The sequence below is a fragment of the Pogoniulus pusillus genome, chromosome 15, assembly GCF_015220805.1.
Source record: "Pogoniulus pusillus isolate bPogPus1 chromosome 15, bPogPus1.pri, whole genome shotgun sequence".
NCBI classification, from domain to species: domain Eukaryota; kingdom Metazoa; phylum Chordata; class Aves; order Piciformes; family Lybiidae; genus Pogoniulus; species Pogoniulus pusillus.
Window position 1 is genome coordinate 16,455,618 of NC_087278.1, and position 26,798 is coordinate 16,482,415.

Sequence of the window (26,798 nt, forward strand, 5' to 3'; positions counted from 1 at the left end):
ATACCTCTGTATATGGCCCTGAAGCCTGTTGTGCCTAAGAACGATGGCACATTCTTCTTATCCTCTAGGGCAGACCGGAAATGCTCCTATTCGTCTTTAGGAACAGTCTCACACTCATAATGAATTAATCTATTTTAGCTTGCTATGGGCTGAAAAAAGCTGGGAACCAGTAAGCATAAGACTGTTTCAAAGTGGGGTGTGTGAGATAATTTCTGATGGGTGAATGCCTTTCTCTTCCTTCCTTTCTCCTTAGAATATCAGATCGGTGGAATCCTGCAGTTCGAAAGAGGATGCTGAGTGACAGTGGCCTTGGCAAGATTTCCCCACACTACGAGGTACCTGACAAACAAAAGGACGCCAACCAGACACATATGCTGCAGTAAGAGCACTCTGCGTTTCTCTGCTTGATGATGCACTGTCACCATTACCACAGACAACTCCTAGTGGCTCCTTTAAGCTTAAAGAAATGTGCTGATGTGCTGAAATTAGCAGAAGTTTTTTTGCTCCCCCTTCTTTTTCTTCCACTTTCTCCAATATGATACTTCCTTGCCTTTATTTTTTTTTTGCACCGTGTCACTTTGCACTCATAAAAACAAACCTAGCTCCAGTTTTTCAGAAGTACTTCTAGCTAACAGAACTGTTGTGGAAACTGGTTATAAGCATGGATTATGAGCAAGAGCAAAGCCCTCACCCTTAAGGTAGTTCTGATGCACTGGCAGAACACTGAGTGGGACAATTGCTCCCGTACTTGGGATTCTTGTGGATCTTTTAGGAGTCATTGGTGGTCAGTGTTTTTTATCAAGTCCAAAATACTGTGCAGCACTTTCAGCTCAAAGTACAATATCTTATAGCCTGTCTCTAGGAAAAGTGACAGAGGACTTGTGAAAGTGTCATCAGCTGAGTGGGGCTCTTCTCACTGGCTGTTTTTGATTGAGTGTGACTCTTAGGAGCAGATTAGACCACAGGTGGTCGTAGTATGGCTGCAGACTGCTTAGCATGCCTGTGGTATCACTGCAAAAATATGTGGGTGTGTACAAACATAATTATATATATGTATATATATAAATAAAACCTCTTTAAGATGAAGTCCTCACTGAAAAGCAAGGATTGTAGCTACATGTAAGCAAAAAGAGAGATCCTTTAAATTCCTTAAAGCAATGCAAATAGATAAGAGAACATGTGATTGAAAAATAGTTACAATGTTTGGTGTTGCTTTTGACCACAAGCTGTTGGGGTAAAGAGTAATTTTAATGTAATGTCTTTGGGGCAGGGGTCTTACAGAAAGAAAAGTATTTATACTTTCTTAAAAACATAGAATGGTAGGGGCTGGAATGGCCATGTGAAGATCTAAGTCAAGTCTAACCCTGGCAAAAGCAGAATCACACAGAAATGCACTCAGACAGGTCTTGAAAGTCACTGGAGAAGGAGATTCCATAACCTCTCTGGGCAGCCTGTTCCAATGTCCTGTCACACTTACCATATGCAAGTTTTTCCTCATGTTGAGGAAGAACTTCCTATGTTTTAGTCTGTATCCACTGTCCCTTGTCCTGTCACAGGACACCACTGAAAAGAGACCAGTACCTTTTTTAGATATTTATAAACATTAATAAGATCTCCTCTTAGTCTTTCCTTTTCTGCACTAAACAGGTCCAGGTCTCTCAGCCTTTCCTTACAAGACAGATGTATATCTCTGCCCATCTTGAAGTGAAGGGAGCCCAAAACTGGACACAACACTCCACAATGCTTTGTTTCTAATTAAGCGAGCTTTGTGTTAATTTTCAGATGTTTATTGGCTCATTGTATTTCATCATTTGTCCCCTTTCTGATGGCTCTTCAATATGTCACCCACCTGTGGAGTGGGCAGGACATGAAACAGCACCTTGATGCAGTAAACAGGAGCTGGGGAATATTGTAGCTTAATAAGAACATCAAATAGGTATGATTGGTGCATATGAGAACACAGTGGGAAGACAATTACTTGAACTACTCATGCTTGATCTGGAAAAAAGCTAAGTATTCTGGGCTGACTGCACTGAAATGTAATTTGGCTCACTCTTTCAACATCACTGGGTACAATATCCTAACTTATCCTGTGACCAAATGGTGCAGTGAGATGGAGATGACCATTCCCTCATAGCCTGCTCAGAGTTTTCATTGTTGGCCATATATTTCTCTTCCTAGTTAGGTATTTGTCACCCTGTTATGTGATGAGAGGCTGCTAAAAGGGGCATTGGAGGCTTGTAAAAGGGGGAATAGATTGAAGCTTGAGAAGGGGAGATTTAGACTGGAGATTAGAAAGAAATTCTTGGCATTGGGAGTAATGAGACATTAGAACAGACTGCCAGGGAGGTTGTGGAGGGACACCTCCTTTGAGGTGTTCAAGGCCAGGTTGGATGGAGCCTTGGGCAACCTGGGCTAGTGGGAGGTGTCCCTGCCCATGGTAGGGGGGTGGACCTAATTGATCTTCCAACATAAACCCTTCTGTGAATCTCCAAATTACTGTTGTAATGGTGATGTGCTTCCAAAGCTACTAGGTGTATTGTCTAAATCAAGTGCATAGCTCACGAAGGGTGGGTGAAGGTTGGCCAGAATACCATCTGGTTGTGTCAAAGAGAGGAAGAAAAAGTGCCTGTAGAAGCTGGAAGGTGGTTGCAGCCCTTTACACTAACTAGACATTAATTAGCTAGTAATACCACCCAGGAATTGCTTTATGAGGCAATAATAATCTAGTTCATGAGAAGGAAGAAGAAAAAGGTTGAATGCCAAGTATTTAAATCAACTGCAAGAATCAGATTGCCCAAGAAATTAATGTGACAATACAAATATTACAAGGTGGTTTGAAGTGGCCTTTTTTGTTTGTTTTGTTGTTTTTTTGAAAGAGAAATGTTTGTATGCTATGTAAGAAGAGCATCAGAGATGCAAGTTTGCATTTAGAAAGGAGAAGGCATGCTCATGTTGAAAGTTAAGAAAATCACTGTTAGGATTTGAACATGTTGGTGATAGCAAGCCTTTAAAATCTCAAAGGTGAAGTTTCAAAAAGTTCTAAGTGTTTAGCAGAATAGTGTGCTTTGATGTGCTTTGATAGCAAACTCTGGCCTAATTTTCTGGTTCAGATCTAGTTTAAGCTGTATTTGTAAGGCTAAGCCACAAGAATGAAGTACATATGTTTTAACCAGCTCTTTGTACACCTGTACGAATTACTTCCCATTGTTAAAAATCCCAGGTGAATTATCATCAGTACTAACTGCTTTCAGACAAATCTTATTTGAATGAAGACATAAATCACCATCTATCTCACTCCCACTATGCTCTCTTGTGCAGGCTTTAAAATATGAGCATAACAAAATGCACGTTTTGTCTTGCTCAACTCTCTTATTTCTCTTCTGTTGTCTCAGATACTTTCAAGAATAGCTTGCAAGATGCCATTCTTGCTGCTTAAAGTGGAGTATCAGAAAGAGTTTTCTAGGATTGCTCTGCACATCTTGCAAGAGAAATGATAATAAAATGGAAGCAGTCTTAGTGAAAGGAAAAATGTAGGCTCAAAGACAAGCAAAAGAGAACTGAGAATGACTGAGGGAGAGGTAAACATAATTTAAATAGGGAAAGTGCTTTGAACAACAAAACAAAGTTATGAGACTATAGCAAAGGGGTAAGAAATTGTTTTGAGGGAAATCAATTTTCCTGAGTGAGACCAGGGAGCAAGAAGTGATGCATTTCAGTGTGGCGTCTGCTCCTGCATTTTCAAAACTCTCACTATCGTTGATGTGAATTTTGTGCAAGTTCCAGATGGACTCTATGGTTTATCCACCATTGGGAAGAATTTTCTTCAGTTGCTGAAGCAAATCTTCCCCTGCTTTGGACACTTTCTTGGTGAAGAAGACATCTGTTAATTTTTTACACTCTAGTGCCCTTTCCTCATGTGAATAGTAATTCTATGCGTACATCTCAAGAGTTTATCTGCCTTCGTTGGTGCTGGAGATTTTCAGAGAGAGATTTTATTGATTTCTTTTGGAATTTTACCTTGAAAATAGATGCCTGAGATTCCGAAAGGACTTCTGGTCTTTCTCAGTCCCTTAAAACTTTAAAATATTGCAGTGAAAATGTAACAGAATTTTACATTTATGCAGGCATTGCTTGCATAATTTGTCTTGAAACTTCATTATACTCAGAAAAAAAAAAAAATCAGCCTGACAAATGATGGGATACCTTTTGAAAAGGGTGGAATTTGGCTGACAAAGAAGCATGTTTTCTCTGTGAGATCCCTATGTTTTTAAAATCAGACTGTTCAGCTATAGCTTGAATCTCCTATTTTATCTGTATAGTCAGTTTGGTACAGAGATACTCAAACCCAGGATGGTTAGTTTTATTTTGTGTTACAACCAATGGCTGAAAGAACAATCTGGAGACTGCAGCACCAGAGACAAAAATACTTCCCACTGAACTTCATACTTTTTCCAGCTTGACAACAAAGAAAAATCTTGTTTAGTTCCCTGTGCTGCTTTGCAGCCTGTGGGATTTCAAAAGTTTCTATAAAGGACAGCTACTGCTGCTGGTATCTGCTACTGTTTGGAAGCTAATTTGAATGTCCAGCTTTTAGAGTTTTTCTCAAGGAAGCACCTTTTCATTCTGCAGGGAATTGTTTTTCACAACAGCAGAGTCATGGTGTTAGATTTTGATTGAGACATCCTCATTTCATATAGCAGCTTCAATATGAATTTGTCAAATGACTTTTCACAGATTGAGAAATAAGACTTTTACCTGGACAAACATTAATTCACATGTTGGCTTTGAGCCTCTCCTGCATTATTACTTTGTCAGTGTCTACTTTTCCCAAGCAATGTCTCTAGTTCTTGTGATGTTTATCGCTATTGTAGCCAGGAGAAGGGACTCCTGGACATATCTGATTTGCAGACACACCTTGGCTCAGCTGCAGAAAAAAGAGGATGGAGAGGAATATTGGCACCAAAGTATTTTTTTTCCAAAGGCTGGCTCTCATGAGATTTATTTCTGGTATATCCTGAGTGTTTCCCATACAGACTGTGCAGGTGAGGTAAACACAAGAACAGATGTTCTCTACTCAAAATTCAAGAGGTGTTTTGCATTACTTCAACCATGTTAATACCATCTCAGGGATGGTTCTGGGCACTGGAAGATTCTGGCATTTTGCTCTGATGTCTGAAGGTACAGAAGCAGGACTAGGGAAAGTGTTATCATATACAATGCCTGCTGTGGCAGGGAATGAGTTCTGTGGTGATTGTACCCACCAGACCCGAGGTGCCTTTGCAAAAAGCAAGAGTTAGATGCTTCTGGTAACTGTTTAGCATGAGCTTTCAACAGCTTCTGGTCTCACATTCAAGTGATTGAATACATGAAATGCCTTGTTTAATCAAATTGTCCCCTGTTAATTAGCAATTTTTTTATGTCACTATTACTACTGAAGTATAGTCTTATTGATGGAGAACTGGGTGTAGAAAAATCCTAGGGTTTATTTATTAACATTTCTGCAATAATCATTAGTATTTGGCACATCATCCTGATGAGCCCCCTCCCAGAAATCCTAAGTTTTAAACACTGCCTTTTGCCTTTACTCTTGTTGACTGTAATTGTAAAAGGAAGACTTCAGAATCTGGTTTAGACTTGCCTATCTATGGCCTTATTTGTATATGTGAGTGGAATGCAAATAGTGTTTGCTTTCTTCCAGAATTAAGTGTCCAGCTATGCTGCTGAGGTGCCAGATTTATAAGAGGCTTTAACAACAGTAGGCACATTTGATGAGCTGGGTTTGTGCTTCTGCCCCTTCAATATGTGGTAGAAATGGAGTACATCCTGTACTGCATCTTGTAGGATGTTTATTTTCTCATCAGTATTTAATTAGCAAGCAATTTTATTATTCATAATGTGGGTCTCCAGAGTGCATTTTAGCTTTCTCTTCTCCCACTCACTTGCCTCAAGCCCTCAGAATGAAGGTTCTTAATGATTTTTTTTTCTTAACATCTCAACACCTGAGGCAGAGCTGAGGATAGTCACCCTGCTAACAAATTATTTTAGCAGGCAGTGACGTGCAAAACACTCCCACATGCAATGAAACTAGAAATTGGCTTCTTTAGAGAGATCCTGCTTCTTGACTGGCATTCCAATTTCCAAAAGGGAAAGGCAAGCTCTCCAACTCTCCTCTTCTCCTTAGGGTGATTTCAAGCAACAGAATAAGCATGCCCTTGACAAAGGGGACCTTCCTACCTGGGTGTTGAAAAAGCCAGCTACAGACAACCTTTAAAATGAATGCTTTCTGAATAGTTTCAGCAGATAAGGGGATGAAAAAGAGTTTTCCATGAAGAATGCAGTTTGAGTTCTTGGTTGGTTGGTTTGGGTGTTTTTGTTTGTGTGTGGTGGGTTTTTTGTTTGTTCTGGTTTCCCCTTGGAGTGTATTTAAAGGATAAAGCTGATGTCAGAGTAGAGATAGCTAGATGTCTTGGTTTTCTTTAAGTGGTTTACTAGAACAGCTATAAATCTGTTTTCTGCTCTCTGGCTGATAGCCAAGGCAGAAGCAGTAGAGTTCTTTCTTTTTTCTCTTTTATTTTTTCCATCTCTTTCTTTATTCTTTTCCCCTCCTTGCTTTTATTCTTGCCTTTGCCCTTGGATTGAGAAGTAAAGAAGCTTTATACCAAAGAAGGAAGGAAATCATATTAAGACAGTCACTTCTTGTACCCTTGTTTTCTGTTCGGTTCGGCAAAAGAAAATTACGTTTGATAATTTGATCTTTAGGGCCAACTGCTTTACTGCAAGCATCAGGCATGTGTTAACTGCACCTAGCAAGAGGTGGGTAGAGGAGAAAGTGGAGCCAACAATACCACTGCACCTTTATGGAGTGGAAATAGCAGACCCATGGCCCACAGTGAGATTAAATGCGCTCAAAGAGGGATTAGCTGGGTTTATTAGCATGACATAGTACGATTGACAGCCTGTATTCTTCTGCGTTTGAATGTCCTCCAGCACAAATAGGCTTGCAGTCCAATCAAAACTAGAAAAGAAGTAAAACTTGTAGGGTTAGGTAATATATATATCTGTATTTGTGTGCACTTGTTACTATTTGTAAGAGTTGAAGTAAGAGGAAAAAAAAAAACCACCATGCTGGTCCTGGTTTCCTGAGCACTGCACACAAATAGCAAACCTGTGCTCATGTGCTCTGTCACTGCCATAAGGAGCTGCCATCTGCTGAGAATGGAGACTGCTTCTTAATGTGCTCTCGCTTGGAATCAAGCTGTCTTACTGAGCCCATAACTGATAAGCTCTCAGGGCACAGGTACAAAACACAGTCCTGTACATATGTAACATACACATCAGAATACATACTGTATCCAAGCTTTCACAGTAGGGCACCTCATAATATGCATTCTGACTGGATTTACCGACAACCCATTCATATCCCTAAGTTCTGGTATAACAGACTTGTGAAAAGAATAGAAACAGTTCAGTAAAAGAACTGCTCTAGACTATCACACAGAAGTACTTTGCCTGAGTTGACAGCGTTAAAGTCCAAAAAGTCAGACCTCTGTTGACTGCCTCTAATTCTTTGGACACCTCCATGTTCAGATTTCAACTGTGACTGGAAACTGGAAAGTGTCAAAATCACACAATCACAGAACATTAGGTGTTGGAAAGGACCTTGGAAGATCAAGTCCAGCCACCCTGCCAAAACAGGATCACCTACAGTAGGTCAGACAGGAATGCATCTAGGCAGGTTTTGAATGTCCCCAGAGAAGGAGGCTCCATGAACTCTCTGGGCAGTCCATTCCAGTGCTCTGCCACCCTCACAGTGAAAAACATTTTTCCTTATGTTCATGTGGAAGCTCTTGTGCTTCAGCTTGCACCTGCTGCACCTTGCCCTATCATTGCACATCACTGTCAAGAGCCTGGCTCTGTCCTTCTGACACTCATCCTTTACATATTTCTAAACATTAATGGGGTGATCCCTCAGTCTCTTCCAAGCTAAAGAGCCCCAGCTCCCTCAGACTTTTGTCATAAGGGAGATGTTCCACTCCCTTCTTTGTATTTGTGGCTCTGTGCTGGACTCTTTCAAGCAGTGCAACAAAAAGCTGGAGACAAAATATTGTCAATATTGAAAATTTGTATTGATGAGCTGTTTTTGCTTAATGGAGTTGTGCATGAAAGAAGCTTATTTCTTCTGGAAAATCTGTTGCTTGAAACAGAAAGTACCTGTGAATGTGAACTAGTTTAGTGTGTTTGGGTTGAGGAGAGATTCTCTGGTTTGCTGTGGGGCTGCTGAGAGGTAGAAAATTCCCCCAAATGTCAATCTTGGCTTGGCTGCTCTGCAGGGAGCTGCTCTTGCCCTTCTACGTCTTGCCTATCCTAGTCTCCTGGATTCAGGGGGCATAGAAAGTGCTGCCTCTTTTTAAACTGCCCGCCAAAGGGTTGTCAGGTGAGAGGAGAAACTTCTGGAAGCTTAAAAACATTCAAATAAGGAGGGAGAAAAGTTTTCCCTACTTGCTTGCTGCTACTCTGCAGTGGGAAAGTAGCACTAAACCCCACAGCTTTGTCTTAGTAGCTGAGATTGAGTGAGCATTTAACAGTTCTGGCACAGAAGTTTGTGCGTGAGAAGGAAATACATGAGGAGTGGGGCTGTAACACATTGCCTTACTGAGATTGCTGGCAGCATTAATGCCCATGGGCAAGTAGGGACAGATGGACCTGGCTAAATTATGCCAAGAGCTGAAATCAGAGAGCAAGAAATGGCTTGAAGCCAGTATAACCCTGACTCTCAGATCCTTGTTTCTGTGCCAGGCGTCTAAAAGTGCAACACGAAAATCATATCTGAAACTCCTATTATAAGTTTTGTTCTCTATTAATTACTCTATAGCAGGAGTTTAAAGGGCCCAGCAATTCTGCTTCGAGTAGGACCTGTGTGCATTTTAACAGGTGGGGTTTGGGTAGTTTGTTTTTTTTTCATCTGTGTACATTTGTTTGGTTTGTTATTAATTTATTTCTTTGGGGTTTTTTTTTGTTGTTGTTGTTGGGTTTTTTATTAGTTAACAAGAAAGAGAGGGTTGCTTGGTGCTTAGAGTTTGTAACAGTCAGACCATATATTTAGGAACATAATTGCACAAATCTGTTTCTGAGGGATTCCTATGTTTCAATCTGTCTTCTCCCAAAACTGCTAAAGGCTATTTATCAGGAGACACTGCTTTGCTTTGCTTTGCAGTAACAAATACACTACTTAGAGTAGCTTCTAGATTATTTAGAAACCTAAATTGGGAGGTGTTTTAAGACACCAAGGAGTTGATGTGCTTCATCTCCATTTAGCCTGAGGGCCAAGTGGAGGTGTGACTTCTGAATCAGAATGTACCTGATGTGCTTTCAGCATGGCAATGAATTTGCAGCTACCAAATTCCTTTCTTTGGGTTAAATAAGAAGTTAAAGTCATAGCAAAATGATGTCTGAACTAATATTTTTCTGGCAAAAGTAGAAGCACAGAGATCCATTACTGAGGAAAGAGATCAGACTGCTTGTGCCTAACAGCCTTAATTGCTTTTCATGTGGAATCAATCTGTGTACACCTATCCCATTTCATTCCCATCCCAGTTCTTTTTAATGAAACACTCTTTCAAGCAGTGTTCAATCCTTTGACATCCAGTCTGTAGAGCCGCATCTGCTACTGCCTTCCTTTGCCTTTTGCCCACCGAATTTGTCAAGCAATTGACAAGTAGGTCACTGAAGATTTTGAAGATTTAGTTCAAATCTGGAGATGGCAGAACAACATTTCAAAGAAGTTTCAATCGAGACCTCTTCAAAATGAATGCCTTACACTCCCCTGAGATACTTAGCTATCATGTGCTAATAAGAGAGTATGCAGGCAGAGTATAAAAGGACAACACATAATCCAAAGCAACCAACCTATGACCATCCCATATTGATCCTCCTGGTCGTTTGTGAATACCTCTTTTTCAAGAAAAAAAAACAAACCAGCTTTCTTCTTCAAGGTCATATTTTGATCTTGATACCAAGGTAGAGCTCTCATTTTTGTTTGTTTGTTTCAAAATAAAAAAGATCCCCTGAAGAGCTCCTATTCCCTTGTGAAGCAGCAGTTCCCAGGCAGCCCCTCTGGGTGTCAGTACAGCTTCAGGTACAGCTGCGCTGCGGCTTCTCAAGCCTTCACTGAAACCTCTCGGCGGCGGGCAGAAAAATGTCAAGAAATAAAAAGTTAGGCGGTAATGAGAAAATAGCTGAACAATATAAGGGGCACAGGTGTGCCTGAGACACAGCAAGGAGTACATCTGAGCTGTAATGTTTTCCTAAGAAGCCTCAGGCTAAACTCCTGCAGTTTGGACTGCTTGCAAGGAGCCTGAGACAGTAGTTTCTGTGCAGGTAGGGAATGAGTTTGCAGAAGGAAGTTACAGAGATCCTAGGCAAAGTACTGATCTTTGCTGATAACAGAATTAGACAAAAACAACCTCTCCAGGTTGCTCTTGTGGAGTAACATTAAGTGTCTGAACAAACTTCTGTAAAACAATATGGAATGGAAGGGGTTTTTCACTTCAGGGAGCATTGCTGGCTGACACTTTCCCATGTGAGAGGCAGTATGGCCATTGTCTGTGAGAAAGACTTGAATGAAAAGAACTACAGGAAAGCTGGAATAATAAAGCAGAAAGCTTTGTAGAGACACTCACAGAATTGCAGAAAAATTTAGGTTTGGGGGGATCTCTGGAAGTCATCTAATCCAAACCCCTCTTCAAAATAGGTCCAACCAGATGAAGTTGCTGAGAGCCTTGTCCAGATGGGTTTTGAATACCTGCAAAGCTTGAGATTCTATAATCTTGCTGTTCAACCTATTGCCTTGTTTGAGCATCTATGTGGTGAAAGTTTTTCCTGATGTCCCATTTGAATTTTTCACATTCCAGCTTGTGTCTTGCTGCTTCTCCTTCTCTCTCCTCAAGCAGACTCTGGTTCTGTCCTGGTTATGTCTTTCCATTAGGTAGCTGAAAGCAGCAATAAGATTTTCCCTGAGCCTTTTCTTCTTACTGAACAAACCCAGCTTCTTCAGCCTTTCCTCATATGTCTCTCCTCACATGCCCTTACCATCTTCATGCCCCTTTGCAGAACTCAGTCCAGCTTGTCAATATCTATCTTGTATTCATCTCACAAATACTGAGTAGAGGGCAAAAATCACTTCCATCCTTGCTCATGGCTGTGCTCTTGCAAATACGACTTCAATATGCCATTAGCCTTTGCTGTCGCAGGGAATTCTGCTAAGTGACATTCAACTTGTGCTTGGCTAACACCCTGCATCCATTTCTGCAAAGCTGTTTTCTAGGTGGAAGGCCCCCACCCTGTCACACTGCATGGGTTTATTCCTCCAGAGCTGCAGGACTTTGTGTTTGCCTTTGTTGAACCTGGTAGGTTGCTGCTAGCTCTCAAGGTCACTGAATTTTCCATGTAAAGGGTCGAACTGGAAGCGTGGGGAAGCTCTCAGTAGGTCTTTGGCTTTTATTTTTCATCAAGTTGGATGACAGAAAATAGTGATGCCCAGGCTGAGCATTATCTTATTGATCACCTCCAATTAGGAGATGCTGAGGGATCAGGAAAGCAAGCAGTGCTGCCTTTTTGCCAGCAAGACGTGAAGGACTGTCTGCACCCGGGGCTGCAGAGAACTCACTAGTCACAGCGGTTTTGATACAGATTGCTGAATGAGAGGGCTTCCTCACCATTACTTTAAAAATACTTTGTGTTAAAAAATTTCTTCAATTGCAGTCAGAAAAGATATGAATAAACCTCTAAAGGGACACCACTTTTGGTTCTAGAGAGGTGTATACGCAAAATGAGAATGAGTGGTTCTCTTCCTTCATCACAGGCAGCTGATGTTAGACTGAATTCAATAGTTTCCAGAAATACATTGCTTAAGCAGGTAAAAGGGGAAATGGCTGTAAACCCCAGCAGAATTGCAGTGCACAGATTGTTATTTGGTCTTTAAATTGCAAATGGCTCATTTTAAATAGGCCTGGTGCAGATGCTTTCTGTTACGGGTTTATTGATTAACATAGCTGCTTTACATCAGCTCTGGGCTTGTTTCTCTGGAGGCTCTTGTCTCCCTGAATAATGTACCCATTTTCTGAAATTTTGTTAAAATTCATCTGCTGGAGGCTGGTTGAATTTCTCTAGGTTTCTAAGCCTCAGCTGACTAGGCTCAAAATTGCTACGGTCCCTGCCCTTTCATCCTTAGAAATGAATATTCCTTCTTCCACTTTTACAGTGCTGAGCAAATCTAGTGCTTGCACACTAGAGAGCATACTTGGAAATAGATCTGAGGGTTTGGCAGTTTGAGGAACCTTTGCATGGTTCTGAAGGCTACTTTGACTATACTGAGGATCAGAGTTTGGCCAGCAGTTGATTCAAAGCTTGTAAGAGTGAGTGGGAAAATATCAGTGATCTTTGGATCACAGTGGTCTTTTAGTATCCTTGTGCTTTCAGTATCTGAATTCTTCCAGTTTGCTGGAAGTCACTAGTGTATATATGATTAGGGACTTTTTACATTATTATTCAGTTTTGTTTGTTTGTTTTAATGTGTTTCTGAATATATGTACCTCATTTCCTGAGAGATCCCTGTGCATTTTGTGCACAGAGACTGCTTTGCTTACACAGAGCTTGGTGGAACAAGCAATGCGTAGATTCCCCTTGCCTGCAACAAGTGCTGTTGTCTTCTGAGGAGAGATTGTGACCCTGGAACAAGAGGAGAATGCTTCTGCAGGACTAGCGAAAGGAAGGATATGAAAAACATGGAAAGCAGAGGTGATAATGTACTTCCCTTCCTCCTCCCTTCTGAATCCATTCCCCTACCATGATAGTCATATTTGCCTTCCTCTTAACTAGTCAGTATAACAATAGCTCATCATGAAGCAGCTGTCAAACCAGAGTAGTGCAAAAGTCAGATTAATGCCTTTGGTGAAAATATTTGAAATTGAGCTTCCCACTCACACATGGTAAAAGAGTATTGTTGCTATAAAAGCTAATTTAAGCTTATAATGCTGGAAATGTAACCAGTCACATACAATCTGATCTTTCTCTACTGTCTTGGAGGAAGAACTGATGAACCTTTCTTTCTAAAAGTTAATTTTACACCAAGATAAAAGCAGGAAAAAAGTAACAGCTGATATAAGCAATTCCATTCTGAAATGGCAAAGAACAGAATACTGCAGTGCCTGAACCTCTTCCTGAGTGCTTTTGGGGTTTGATTTGTATTGTTTAACCAAATCTCTTCAAGATTTCTTTTGGCAAAATCATTTGATTTTTGATTGTAGGACCACAAATCTTGACAGTTCTTCTGAAGTATCTCAGACTTGACTCTACCTTTTTGAAGTATGTAAGTCATAAGTATGATAACTTTGTGTCAGTCAAATACACATCTAGAATTGTACCAGGAGGGCAGTTGACAGGTGCTGGATAGATGGTTGCTATGCAGATGTTAGCAAGTAAGAATCCTTCATTCTCAGGACACTCATCTGGTGACTGTTGCTTCCACAGAATATCCCTCACACTTCTCACACACCTGAGAGAAGGATGTGTAACCCAAAATATGAGTATTGACTGGTTTTTTTTGGCTGTTAGGAAAATGTCCTCTGGGTGTGGATTATGTAGCACAGAGCAGGGCATTAGACTTTATTTCTTTCCTCCCTCAGAGCTCATCATAAGCACTGGGTAGACCAGGCAATGCATGAAGTGTCCCATACTTAGTGTGTACTTTTTAAGAGCACCACTTCCTTCTATTATAGTTGTAAGCAAGACTTCCCATGGTGTACCTAGGTGAGTATTGGAAGGGTTTGGAAAAATCCTGCTAAAACATGTGATCTGAAAATGTAGGAGAATGCTGAAAGTCCTCTCCACTTCTTGCCAGAATACTTTGTCAGTAGTGAAACAATGGGAGCCTGGTTTATTGTGGTTGGAGCTCTGGTATCTCCAATGACCAAAGCTCTTGTTGAGGTTTTCCTGTGGCTGCAAGGTATTAAAAACTTTTCTCTTTGTGGCTTTGAAGCTACATCAGAAACTTTTGAACTTATTGCTTTTCCTTGTGAAAGCAAGAATTGATTCTTCAACCTGTTTGCTAATGATGAGTGAAATGAACCAACAAGCTCAAACTTTATTAGGATGAGGCAGAGAGGTGCATACACAAACATCAAGGTGCTGTGATTATATTAACCTTATTTTCTCAGGTTCCCAGGCTACACAGTTCCAAAAGATGATTGATAAGGTCTTTCAGATGAAAGCACTACTTGTAGCAACAGTAGTAAGTGTTAGATCTGTTGCTGTTCAAACACTGTGTTCAAGGCATCCAACAAAGATACGTGGCAGTAGTATTTTGAAACATACATACTAAGTTTGGGCACACTAAATATGCACAAACATATTCTTCATCCCTTCCTTCGACCTTTTAATTGAGAAGGCAGTAGTACTCTATTAGTGTCTCTCCTGTTGTTTATGCTTTAAGGAACTAATGACATCTGTTTTACCAGGAATAAAGGAGAGTCAAATTATAGGACAATTTTGTTGTTTATTATTTCCAATAAAGATCTGAAAGATGACAAAACTCTGCAATTAAGAAAAAAAAAGAGGAATAAATTCTACTTGTGCTGTGGGATACTGCATTAGCAATGGATGGGGGGTCAGGATATATGAGATAAGGAACATGGCATGACTCCTGCAAGCAAAAAATAAAAATTAAGTACCTAGACATTTGCACTTCTTGCTATGTCTCATTCTACACTGTTTAACCTTGTAGGAAGCACTATGCATTGAGATTTGACCTTCAGTAAGGCTTCTGCTGGGAATCATGGAGGAAAGTCTATTACTAACTGGTAAAAGCAGTGGGATGGAGTCCTGATGCCTGCTGATCCTCAGGATTACCTCCAGGCCTATTGTATTTCCAGAGACATGGCTGAAGTGCAAGGGCAGAGCTGGCCTGGTTGGCAGGAGAGTGGCATACATGGCTGGGATGTTCAGCAGCAATCAGAGGATTTAATAGGAGTAGAGGATTAATTAATTCTGATCCATACAGACACATTGGCTTCTTGCACAGTCAGAATCTTAATTAGGCAATCACATTTTTTCCTTTCACAGTGACCACTGCTCCAGCTGTGCTGTAACTCTTTCCTCTCTTTCTTTGCAAATCTCTTTCTTTTTTAAAAATAGAATTTGCATACCTCATTAGAAAAGTTTCATTCTTTTCTTGCCATCTTTCCTGTCTGCATCTATATATTTGCATATCTGCTTCTGATGTCCCTATAATCCCTCAAACTTCATTTTCAGATGCCTGTTATGGAATGAGATCATGAATCCTTCCTTAGCTCCTTTATTCCTTTAAATCCAGAGTTTCTAACCCTTTTCCCTCACTCCAACCCTCAGCCCCTGCTGACTCAGTTAAATATACATGTGCTTTTCCTCTCTTTGTGCCTTCTTTTGCCTTCACCCCTGTGTGGCTGCTTTTCTTACGTCAGATTTGATCTGTTTGCTGACAACAACACTAACTTCAAATCTTTAGCAATTTGTTATATTTGTACACTGGTGCAAAATTAAATGTATCTTGGAAAAGGAAACATGGATCATTCCATTCCCTGCAGGAACAAACTCCTTGTTACTGGGTGGAAAAGGCTATGCATGCATTTGGAAGTCTGCTGGGGAAGAGTGAAGGCAATGGTCCAATCCATTGTGTGCTCTTTGGTCTAAGTAACCAAGGCACGTCGCAGATCTGGCTGTACAGTTAGCCCAGTCTTGCTACGCCAAGCTATTGCATAAGGGAAAATGGAGGGCAAATAGTTTACACTTCTTTGTGTTCCTTTGGTATGGGTGCTGACCAAAATGATGAAGCATGTGATCCTTGTAGCACAAAATCTCTGTAATTCAGTGGGAGCCTTCTGTTCATCAGCAGAAGCACTGAAAGGTTCCTCATGTTTTATAACACACTCACTCTATTGGAATATTTTCAGAACCATAAGCCATTGGTTAGGGTGTCCTGTAAATCATGTGTTGCTGCTATTATGTTGTTCTTATCACAGTATCATCAGGGTTGGAAGAGACCTCACAGATCATCAAGTCCAACCCTTTAACACAGAGCTCAAGGCTAGACCATGGCACCAAGTGCCACGTCCAACCTTGCCTTGAAGTGCCCCAGGGACGGCGACTCCACCACATCCCCGGGCAGCCCATTCCAGTGTCCAATGACTCTCTCAGTGAAGAACTTTCTCCTCACCTCAAGCCTAAATCTCCCCTGGCGCAGCCTGAGGCTGTGTCCTCTTGTTATCATACTTATATCTGTCCAAACCTGGATTGGTTAGGGGTTTTTTTTGGGAGGTGCTTGGGGTTTATGGTTTGTTTTGGCCTGTTTATGTTGCTTTTGTAAAGATGTCATGAACTGTTATTAATTATGGTTAGGTAGCCACTACATGACTTGTGGTAAGAAAAATGGACACCTTAATGACTGAGTTCTCATGAAGCTGTGATTTCCTCAACCACCTCTAGCTGTAAGCTTTTCTACTGGCCTACACTTAATTCTGGTCTCTTCAATAATATCTGGGGGACCAAGACTTTCTCAACAGTAATATCAGTAACAGTGGAAGATAGTTATTATGCAAATGCCAACAGAAACTCATGCCAAGAGTGCTTCCCAGTGCAGCTGCCTGCCGCTATATAGATATGCCTTGCAAAACTTGCTGCTGGAGTAGGTCCCTGCCCTTTTCTGCTTCTTCCTTGTCAGGTGGCTTTGAGCCATCTCTTCAACGGAATAAAGAATAAACCCTTCATGTCACATCCCCCACAGTGACACTGGAGTTATTTATGGTCTTTTCATTCCAAAGATTGACTAGACTTTGTTGTTTTGTTCCAGGTCACCGGTCTCCTCAGAAGATCAAGGTAAGATCTGTTTTATAGATACTAATAGCATATGTAAATTGAGTCTAAAGACAAGCTAGTAAGCTGTACTTTAACACAATTGTAGTGGAGAAAAAAATAGTTTTAAAAATTGAATCTTTGTTGTTGCTCACATGCTGTTCACCCTAAATATCGATTGCTTGTCCATTTGGGTTGATTTAGCTGGGACTGACAGAAGTTAAGCCTGTGTTGCATTATTTGTAAAATGAGTCATAGAATTCTTTCCATTGAAAAAGACCTTTAAGATAATTGAGTCCAACTATTGTCAAACTCTGGTGGTAAAACGTGTCCCTCAGCATCACATCTCTGTGTCTGTTAAACACTTTCAGGGACAGAGATTCAACCACCTCCCTAGGCACACTATTCCAAGTGTTTGAGAGCCCTTTCATCTAACATTCAATCTAAACCTCCCCTGGTGCAACTTGAGGTCATTTCCTCTCATTCTATCACTTAAACTACAGAGAAGATACCAATACCTACCTCGCTACAACCTCCTTTCAGGCAGTTGTAGAGAGCAATGGTATCTTCCCTTAGCCTTCTCTTCTCCAGACTAAATCACCCCAGTTTCCTCAGCCACTCCTATGACCACTTCTGCAGACCCTTCCCCACCTAGGTTGACCTTCTTTGGACCTGCTCTAGGACTTCATTGCCGTTCTTGTGATGATGACCCCAAAACTGAACAGAGTATTCAAGGTGTGGTCTCACCAATGCTGAGTACTGGGAGAATCTTGCACAATCAAATTGAACTAACAAAAAAAGTGTGCAATTTATTAACTCAACTGCATAGTGCTTCATCTATGGAAAATTATGCATGAGACTAAGATTCTTTTTTATTTTGGATGAAGATGACTCTTAAACATTTGTAGTCGAAGAGAGTGTATTATGCTTTAAAAGCTTGAACCCGTGTTATCTTGGGCTACCACTGAAGTTGCTTTGGTAGTATGGTGCAGAATTTAATGCAGACAACAGCTTTTACAAGTAAATCTTCATATCTTGGATAACAAGACTTGCAGGTTATGGTTATATGTTTGCTCAGAAGGAGAGATACTGAAGGATCAGATCTTTTCTTATGTAGGGAGTTTGCAGTGACTATCTGGTTAATAATTTGACTAGCTTACATACTACAGTTCAGTGGTATAAATATTCCTCCAGAGTACATTAAATTCTGATTGTGTTGGTACTGAAATCCAGGGACACAGCTTGCATGAGATGGTAATTGCACTGGCAGAGTTGCATAAGGAATAGGAGGAAAAAAGAGAAAAAAAGGAGACTGTTACTGAGAGGAGAAAGATCATTTCATCTCTGAATCGACAATATTAATTTGGACCACAAAATAAATGAATATATGTTTTCTTCTGGCATTCAATTTGTATGAAGTTAGACAATCAGCAAAAATTCTGAATAATACAATAAGTAGCATTCAAGAAAGTCCCAGATGGGAAATAGTAAGGACTGTTACAAATGAAGACATAAGGACATGTGAGTCTGGAATTTTGTCCTGGAGTATGTTCATTCAGAGTGTAGAATGACTAGTTAGGATCAACTTACATTGTCCTTGGCTGCAGCCAAGATCTTTTTAGTCCAGTATAGTGACTGTCAAATGTATTATCATTAATACATTTTCTTCCATCTCCTTAATGTGTCATTTCTTAGTAAAAAAAGTTACAAAAAAAAAAAAAAAACAAACACCACACAAAAAATTCCCAACAACCATAAATTGGGCAAATTTATCAGCCCAAAGATATATCTAATCCATCTAGTCCATTTCTAGTGTCCAGTAGTAGTGGATCCCCTGATGAATAAGAGCATGATAATGGCAGAAATACACAGTTTTAATTTCTTGGTGTACTCTCAACTTCCCATAATTTACAGCTCACTGACTCTATGAACCAAGGCAGTTTTCTTGCTTAGTAGTTCATCTGCTTTTTACCATGACCAGAGTTTCTTAATATAAAGTACTGGAAACCTGTGAGAAGTTAACAGCATATTCCATTTCTCCCACCCTCAGATGAAATTTGAAATCATTATGTTCTAATTTACTGTTTCAAGACCTGAACTCAATTTGCTTGTCAGAGCACAAGCTTGTTAGTGAGCAAACTGCTTTTGCTCTTTCGTTTCCTTTCCATCTATTCTGCTGCACAATTTTTGTCTATCTATTAATGGAGCAACGGACAGTGGAAATTATTTTCTTTTGTGTCTTTAAACTTCAGTATTTTCTGCTGTCATAATGCTTAGTTTCTACCATTTTTATGCTGTTCTAGTTTTTCACGAAATCTTCGTGTTTGCCATCTACCATCTGCTGCCGAGGTCTGGCTTTCAGATTTAACAAACATCTCTGAGTATCCCGTTCCCTCTCTTCCCTTTTGCCCACTCTGAAATGCAGAGTGAAAGGCCTATATTTCCTTGTCCAATTAATGATGTGATAATACTGCTTATTAGAAGTTTTGTGGTTTATGACTATGAATTATCCAACTAGATTTGTAATCCATGTAAGTTTGTAGGAGCTTCTCTCAAGCACAAAACATTTCTTGTGACCCAATGACTTTTCAAAAGAGAAGTCCAATGCTTGGATTTTTTTCTCTTCCCCTGTGATACATCCAGAATCAGGACAGTACTAGAAGGAAAATGCAACAAAGTGCCATAACACAAGTTTCTTTGAGTCCAGGTATTTCTCAGTCCTTTTTATGTGTATGTGGAAGCATCTCAGATTAGTCTTTCATCTTAAAACACAACAAAAGGAGGGTCCAGGAGAAAATGAAAAACTTTTCTTTGTATTGCCTGTCTTTTGTAGTACAGAACTCTCCTGGTATATTTTTACTGGTGTAAGCATCCAGGAGTCAGTTTTGAGACTGTTATTTTCATTAATAATCACTACTCAAACATGTGTCTTTTCAAGATGTCAAATATTTATATGTAGTTTTACAAGACAGTAATGGTCTGAGATGCACAATGGAGCAAGATTCAACTATTAAATAATGCATCCTTACTGATGTCAATATGTCCTGTGCTTCTGGTGCTTTTCCTTATTATGACACATCTTAGTAGTGATGATTTTCTGATGATGTGATGTCTGTCACTGAGAAAAGACACTTTCTCCGCTGCGTTGGATCTTTTGCTTTAACTTCCCTTCTTCTCCCTGGTCTTTGTTTTGTTTTCTTTTATCTTTAGTCCTCATTTTTAGCTCTACTGTTTCTTTGTGCATTTTTAATTTCCATCATCCTTGTCCTCCTTTTCAAATGGTTCTCTCCCCTTGACCATAAGGTTGTATGGTTCTCTCCCCTTGACCATAAGGTTGTATCTGCATACACTCTTGCTCCTAACTTTGGCTTCTGAATGTGCTGCTTCTCCTTCAGTGTGGACTGTCTGCTTCAAGCATTGGTTACAAGCAGTTGCAGTAGAATCTGTAGTGTAGTAACAGAGCTGCTACCAGAAATAGTATCTACTATGAGTGGCACTTCCATTAATCCCTGACAGGACAATGCATTACACTGTCTTGAAGAGAGGGTGAGGATAAAGCACCGTGTGTCTGAGACTGGACATCTATTGAACAATTGTAACAGGACACAATGCTTCTTGCTGTGGACACAGGTTAAAGGCACCTTTATCAGTTGCAAAACAGCCATTTTAACTGGCACAGGAAGGAAAACAGTACTGCTAGAAAATCTCACATTTCAAAACAAAAACCCAAGCCTCTAAAAGATTTTAGAAGGTTTGTGGTTTTGTCCTTGGTACAGGTAGTTAGGAAACGCATAACTAGAGTGGAATCCATATTTTCTTTCCTTTTATTTCCACTTTTCAAACAAATAAACAAACAACCCAAGCCATGCACACAAGACCAACCAAATAAAACCCAAGCCAAAACACCAAAAAGAAACAAAGCACAAAATAGCAAACAACTTTTAACACCCAAATTCCTTAACAGACTGATAAATATGGAACAAGCTATGCAAATAGCAACTACCAAAGCATAGTCATTTAGATGGGGAATTAGAGTAATGGCTCTGGAAAATGCAATGGAAAAGCTACTTGTTCAGTCATGTAGGGCCTGGTGAAGTTCTACCATTCAGCCTTGGTGGACAATAGTCTATCTTTGGTTATTGGGACAAGCTGAATGTCAAGACTGGGCAACTGACAGAGCCACAGAATATCTGATGGATGTCATAAGGGATGGGACAGGCAACTCCCCTGTTAGTGAATGATATCACCTGCAGTATTTTGACCCTATAAAAATCCCTGTCTTATGCTCAGGAGATCTGAAGCTGTTGGAGATTACTGAAAGAAACTATATCCATTGGTACAATATAGGTATGGTACTCTGGTGAGAATGCAGACCTCTAACACACTGCTTGGTCAGTACACAGATTGCCAGATTATCATTAGGTGAATGGTTGAGACTTACCAAACCCTTACTTCAACCAGCACCTTCCAGTACTGTGCTGTACCTCAAATGTAAGTTAGATCATGCCCTGCCCACTCTTAATCATGGTCAGCCTGCAAAAATCTGACTACAATTTCCCAAAATTAATTTAAGCAGAGGAGCCTTGTCTCTCATGAAACTAGTCAAAGCTTTAGGTGGCTAAACTAGCACATCTCAAGTAGTAGTCAATCCAGTCCCAGTGGTTAATCCTTATGCATCTGAGTTGCATTCTGATCTGGAGACAGGTGGTTCCAAATATTCCTCTCTTCTCTTGCTCTTCCTGTTTCTTTGTAAAAGCAGGAAACTAGCTTTTCTGCCTTGTTTCCTTCTAACAGATGCTTTTTTCTTTGCTGCATCACTGCAATTTCTAGGAAACTTTGCTCTGGTAAAGCTGGGGTTTGTATGTTTGGGTGGTTTTGTGGTCTGTCATAGATTCCAAATTCTTGAAGGAATAGGGGATGAATGAGAAATTAAGAGACAAATATATTTAAAGAAGACATTTTGGAGGCAGCTGGCTCTTACAATGTCATAATATTATACAAAAGATAAAGATTAGGGATGATTTTTCTGCTTGGAAAGACAAACTTCAACTAACTCTCAAAAGTCTTTCAGATTCTGGTAGATGATTCTGTCATGATACATAGAGTTAGCCAGTCTGGTTATCCTACCCTTAGGAGTAATTTATGCAAAGCCAGGAGTGTGGGTTTATAATAGTGTCATGGAGGGCCTGTAGGCCAGAAAAGAGGCTTGCTTATGCCTTGCCTTGCCTGGACATGTCTTTCTGCCAGGACCCCTGGTTGTAAACAGGTTGTGTAAGCCCACACACACCCAGCTTGTGTCTCCCTGGGGCAAATCCATGTGACCCCCATATTTGGGAAAGTCCAGGAAAGAGCTTCTGCCTATTATGGTAAAGTTTGGCTTCTTGCCAACCTGATTGGTCAATTCTAGTGGCCAAAGAGGCCATTAATCTCTGCTCACAGTCAATAAATAGGGGTGCACAGGTGAGCAACGTGCTCTGACTCTACCCGCAGCTCAGCTCGGACCCTATTGCAGCGCCCTGCTGCTCTGACTCTCTTGCATGGTTCAGACGTAGCTCTGACCTTCACCTGCAGTGCTCAGTCACTCAGACCCCCACGCTCAGACGCCATTGCATAGCTCCGATGCTCAGAGGTTCAGAGCTCATGCTTTGACTCAATTGCAGCTCACCTGCCTGTGTACCTTAGATGCTGAGCTCATTTAAGCCTGCACATAATATATATATAAGGAGCCTATAGCCTCCTAAGCCAGCTGTGCACTTTTGCATGCTATCATGCTACCAGGACCAGATCCTGCATTGCATTTACCTATGGAGCTCAGACTCCTAGCAGACACACACACGGCCTGAAGCCATGAAGAACTGTGACAGAGACAGCACGGATATTCTTCTCCTGCTCCTGAAATCCTGCCAGCTGATATCCCTGGACACAGCATCCAGAGGAAGACAGCAGCACCAAGGCAGAGATCATGCCTCACCAGGAGAACAAAGGTCAGAAATATTTCCCCAGAAACTGGGAAGATGTATCATTTTCCCTCAAGCCAGGAAGATTCCAGCCTCAAAGAATTCACAGACAGAGACCCTGGAGAATTGGACATTAGGCACAGGCTGTGACACAGCCCCAGAGTGTGATTAATAATTGATAAAGAGTTGTGAGTAAAAGGTTTGATACCTCTTACTCTTGCCTCTGCCATAGAGCAGAAAGAGTTTCTGCCTGCCCTGCTGGGCAAATAGCATAAGGATCCCAGGCAGCATTAAGCTGCAGGGAAAACTCCTCTCTCTGTTTATAGTTTGAATGTTTGCTAGTTAAATAACCAAATCCCTGTACATATTTTATCCTAAATTGTTTTCATAATCGTGTACTGAACATTAATGTTAATATACAGTGGTTGGGGGTGGCAAGAGTTTGAAAATATTGAATTTAATAAATATATATTTTTATATAAAATTTATATCACCCCAAATTAATTTCTCTCCTCCGCCAAATAAGTGTAGGTACTGAGAACCCTCTCTGCAACAAATAGTGACATTCAAATTTGCCTCTGTTAGAAGTTTTCCACAGAGGATGCTTGGCCCGGGTTTAAACTGGAAGCTTGGTGCAGGAGATGTAATTGTATCCCTAAATATCCTGGATGGAGAGAGCTGCTGTATAAACTATATGGAAAGGAGTGATCAAATCTGGAAACTGGTGGCAGCTCCACACTGTACTGCAAAATGCTTTGCTATACAGTACCTGTTCCTGTCTTGGAGGCAGATGTCTTGCCATAATGGTGTCTGCTCCATTAAAGAGAGGAAATCTGAACCCATGCAAGGGAAAAGAATGGCTGTAGGAGCCACAGAAAATAACAAAATAGCTGAGAGCACTTCATCGGACCTCCAGTGCATGCTATTTCCTGTTATCCTTGACAGGCAGTGGGGACATGGACTTTGCTCTATCAACTTTCTACTTTCTATATTCTCTTCCTTGTCATAGTCTACAAAGGGATGTACTCTTCATAAGTTTTTTTAAAGCATCCTGCCATCATGAATAAAAGGATGAGCAGAGTGCTGCAGATGAACCAAATCATCTCAGGGATGGCAGAACTAAAATGAAAAGAGAAAGAAAAAGCCACCTCTGGTTTGTGCACTAGATTCTTTCAAAAGAGAGTCATGGTTTCATGCAGCTCCAGCTGAGAGGCTGTATTCTTCAGGGTGATGTTGCAGCTCTTTACCTAGCAACAAATTGAGACATCTTGGAATGCTTTCTCTGAACAAATCAGACAATAGGGGAGTTGCTCTTGACTGCAGGTATTTATTTTGATTAATTAGTCACATTGGAGAGAAAGCCCTCCTGGATAGTGTTTTGAAAGTGTCTGTGGACAGCTGAGCCAAAAGTTGCCTGGGGATCTGCTCTGTGTTTGTTCATATACTACTCAGCTCAGCAGAGGTTGGTATCAATCCAGACCCATGGTACCTGTAGCAAAAGCAAACATTCTGTTTCGGCATTTCTGAGGGAGATCCTTTCTGCCTAAAAGCTTTAAAAGGTGCCTGCACTCAACCTTTCGTGGTATTTAAGTAGGATGGGGGGGGAGGGGGACAGGGGTCAGCAGGCACTCGGGAGGGAGAAATCTGGCAGATGTGATCATCTTGACTGAGTTTTCAAGCAGGCAACCTCACATAATCTGCTTTGATCCTGGTTTCTTTTTGTTTCTGATGGCAGCTGGCCAGATCATAGTCAGGTAAGAGCAGCAACTTGTTAAAGTAAATCAAGAAAACAATTTACTCCACCCACCAAACACTCAAATGAGCACTTTCAGATTATTGAACTGTGAAGCCCTGGCTTGCTGAGGAATTGTTACTTATATGCTGCCAGGGGAAAGCCCTGCAGCCAACCTTGAAGCAACAAAAATGTGAAGGGAGTATGTTAGGATTGCCTGTGATAGTAATGGTCTACCAAGCCAGGGGATGGGGAAGCCCACAATGTTCTTTTATCTGCAACCCCTTTTCATTTTTAAATAAAAAAGTAAATCATTGCTTAATTAGTTTACCTACATTTCTCTTTCTGCCAAAGTAATTGATGAGGTGGTGGCATGAGTCAGACAAAGTCTTCCCTGCCTCGTATTCTTGCTTGCTTAGAGACATTTTTCCCCACCACATCACTCCTAAAAATGACATTAGTTGTTCCTCTCTTGGCTTAAAAATGAAAATGGTGGAAGGCAAAAGGAAGGGAAAAGACTGACGATATCTGCCAGATGGTATTTAGTTTTGGACTATTTACAAAGGAAGTCCTTTTTCTTTGCAGTCATCCCCTCTTTTTATAAATCTAAGTTAGATGATCTCTCAGGAAAAAAATGATTAGCATCAGGCTCTGAATACTTGCACTCTTAGCTATCAACAGCACTCTCAGCTCGGAACCCAAGCCACATAAACCATTCAGGGTGGGCTCTAATTAGCATCAGAGTACCTTTAAACTAGTTTGACAGTGAAAATGGGACCTTAAAGGTAGCTTGGGTGCAATTTACATCTGCTTTTTCTTTCCAGAGATGTATGAAGGGATTTCTGTGTAAGTAAGAATGTAAGAATTTAAATCTACTTTCCCTCCAGCAAGCCTATGTGTTTTGGGTTTTTTTTTAACCTCTCAGTGGTTTGATGCTTTGTTTTGTTTGAAATCTAACATTCTTAAAAGAAAAAGGTTGCAATGCATATTTATAGCTACTTGAGTAAGTGGATGATTTTTTGCATGTTAAAATTTTTGTCTTATTCTCAAGTTAGGCAAACAGATGCAGTCAAAACTGTGTCAGTTCTATCTTCTGAATCCACACAGAGTATGATGCTTTTGTAGCTAAAGACAGTCCAGAAATGTGTAGAAGGGTTTTCTACCTTAGTGCAATCCTAGAAATGGTTGTTATGGTTGTTATTGAGATATTACATATTCAGAGGGCCAGTATGCTTCAAAAGTCTTTCAAACCACAGGAGAATGTGTGCTTATGCACAGGTTTTCCTGTACAGATGGATTTGCTTGAGATGCTATGTGAAGGCCTTCATAATATTTCCCTTGCTGAATAGGCATCAGACATCTGTGCTTAGCTGCTGTTCAGCTGATGTGCTTTTGAGCTTTCAGTTGCAGCAGGTTGCCATACCGTTGGTGTTCTTTATCTCCTGGGAGCATTTTGAGTTCTTAGGCTCTTTATTTGGTTTTCTTTCATGAAAATAGTGCCTCACAGCACTGCTGCTGTGAGCTACCTAGACTGGTGCCATCGCTCCCAGATTCCCTCAGATGCCTAAGCCTTTCCCAAAGCTGAAATCCTGTGGAGAAATCTTGTTCACCACATGTTTCTTTAGGACAGCGGATGGTGGCAGCAAACAGATGCATTATGGAAAACAATTTAAAGATGAATGAGCTTTTGCTCTAGCCAGCATAAGAAATACTCTGTTCTAGGCATAAAAGCCTCTGAAGTTTTTGTCTTTGTAATATTTCCACCATGGCTCTCATGCAATCTTTAGGCTGAGGTGCAACTTCTCTAGCAAGTCCAGGAACCTTCCCCATTCTTATGCAGAGAGCTGCTTCATATGTAGGCAATCAGCATCAGTGTTCTCATGGCTGGTGTTAGATTAGAAAGAGATGTTGCTGACACATAGGGCTAGATCTTAAATGGCTACTGAGATACATTTTTGGTTTTGTTTTAATTGAAGCTTTAATAACTTTTAGATGCAGATGTGTTTTCAGGCTTACAGGCAATCAAGTTCCCTGTCAAAATGCCCATTGTGTATATATAATTGTAACGGTATAGGCAAGATCTAATAAAAAAATTAACAGAGTTTAATAATCTCATGTCTTGGGTTCAAATGCAAGTTCCCAGAGACTCTTATAAATTTGGTAGACCCAATGACAATTTATAGAATTTATAGAGTTTATAGAGTGCCCTCCCCTCCTCCCCCTCC

General features: G+C 40.6%; 1 protein-coding gene across 3 annotated transcripts in view; it reads left to right on the plus strand.

Moving 5' to 3' along the window:
* Nucleotides 1–26,798, plus strand: part of DGKI (diacylglycerol kinase iota) — a 238,706-nt gene that overhangs the window by 171,915 nt on the left and 39,993 nt on the right. For all 3 annotated transcript variants that reach the window (XM_064155536.1, XM_064155533.1, XM_064155535.1), the window contains 2 exons: nucleotides 254–379; nucleotides 16,883–16,908. In XM_064155536.1, coding sequence (XP_064011606.1) covers nucleotides 254–379; nucleotides 16,883–16,908 — 152 coding nt within the window. The remainder of the gene's footprint in view (nucleotides 1–253; nucleotides 380–16,882; nucleotides 16,909–26,798) is intronic.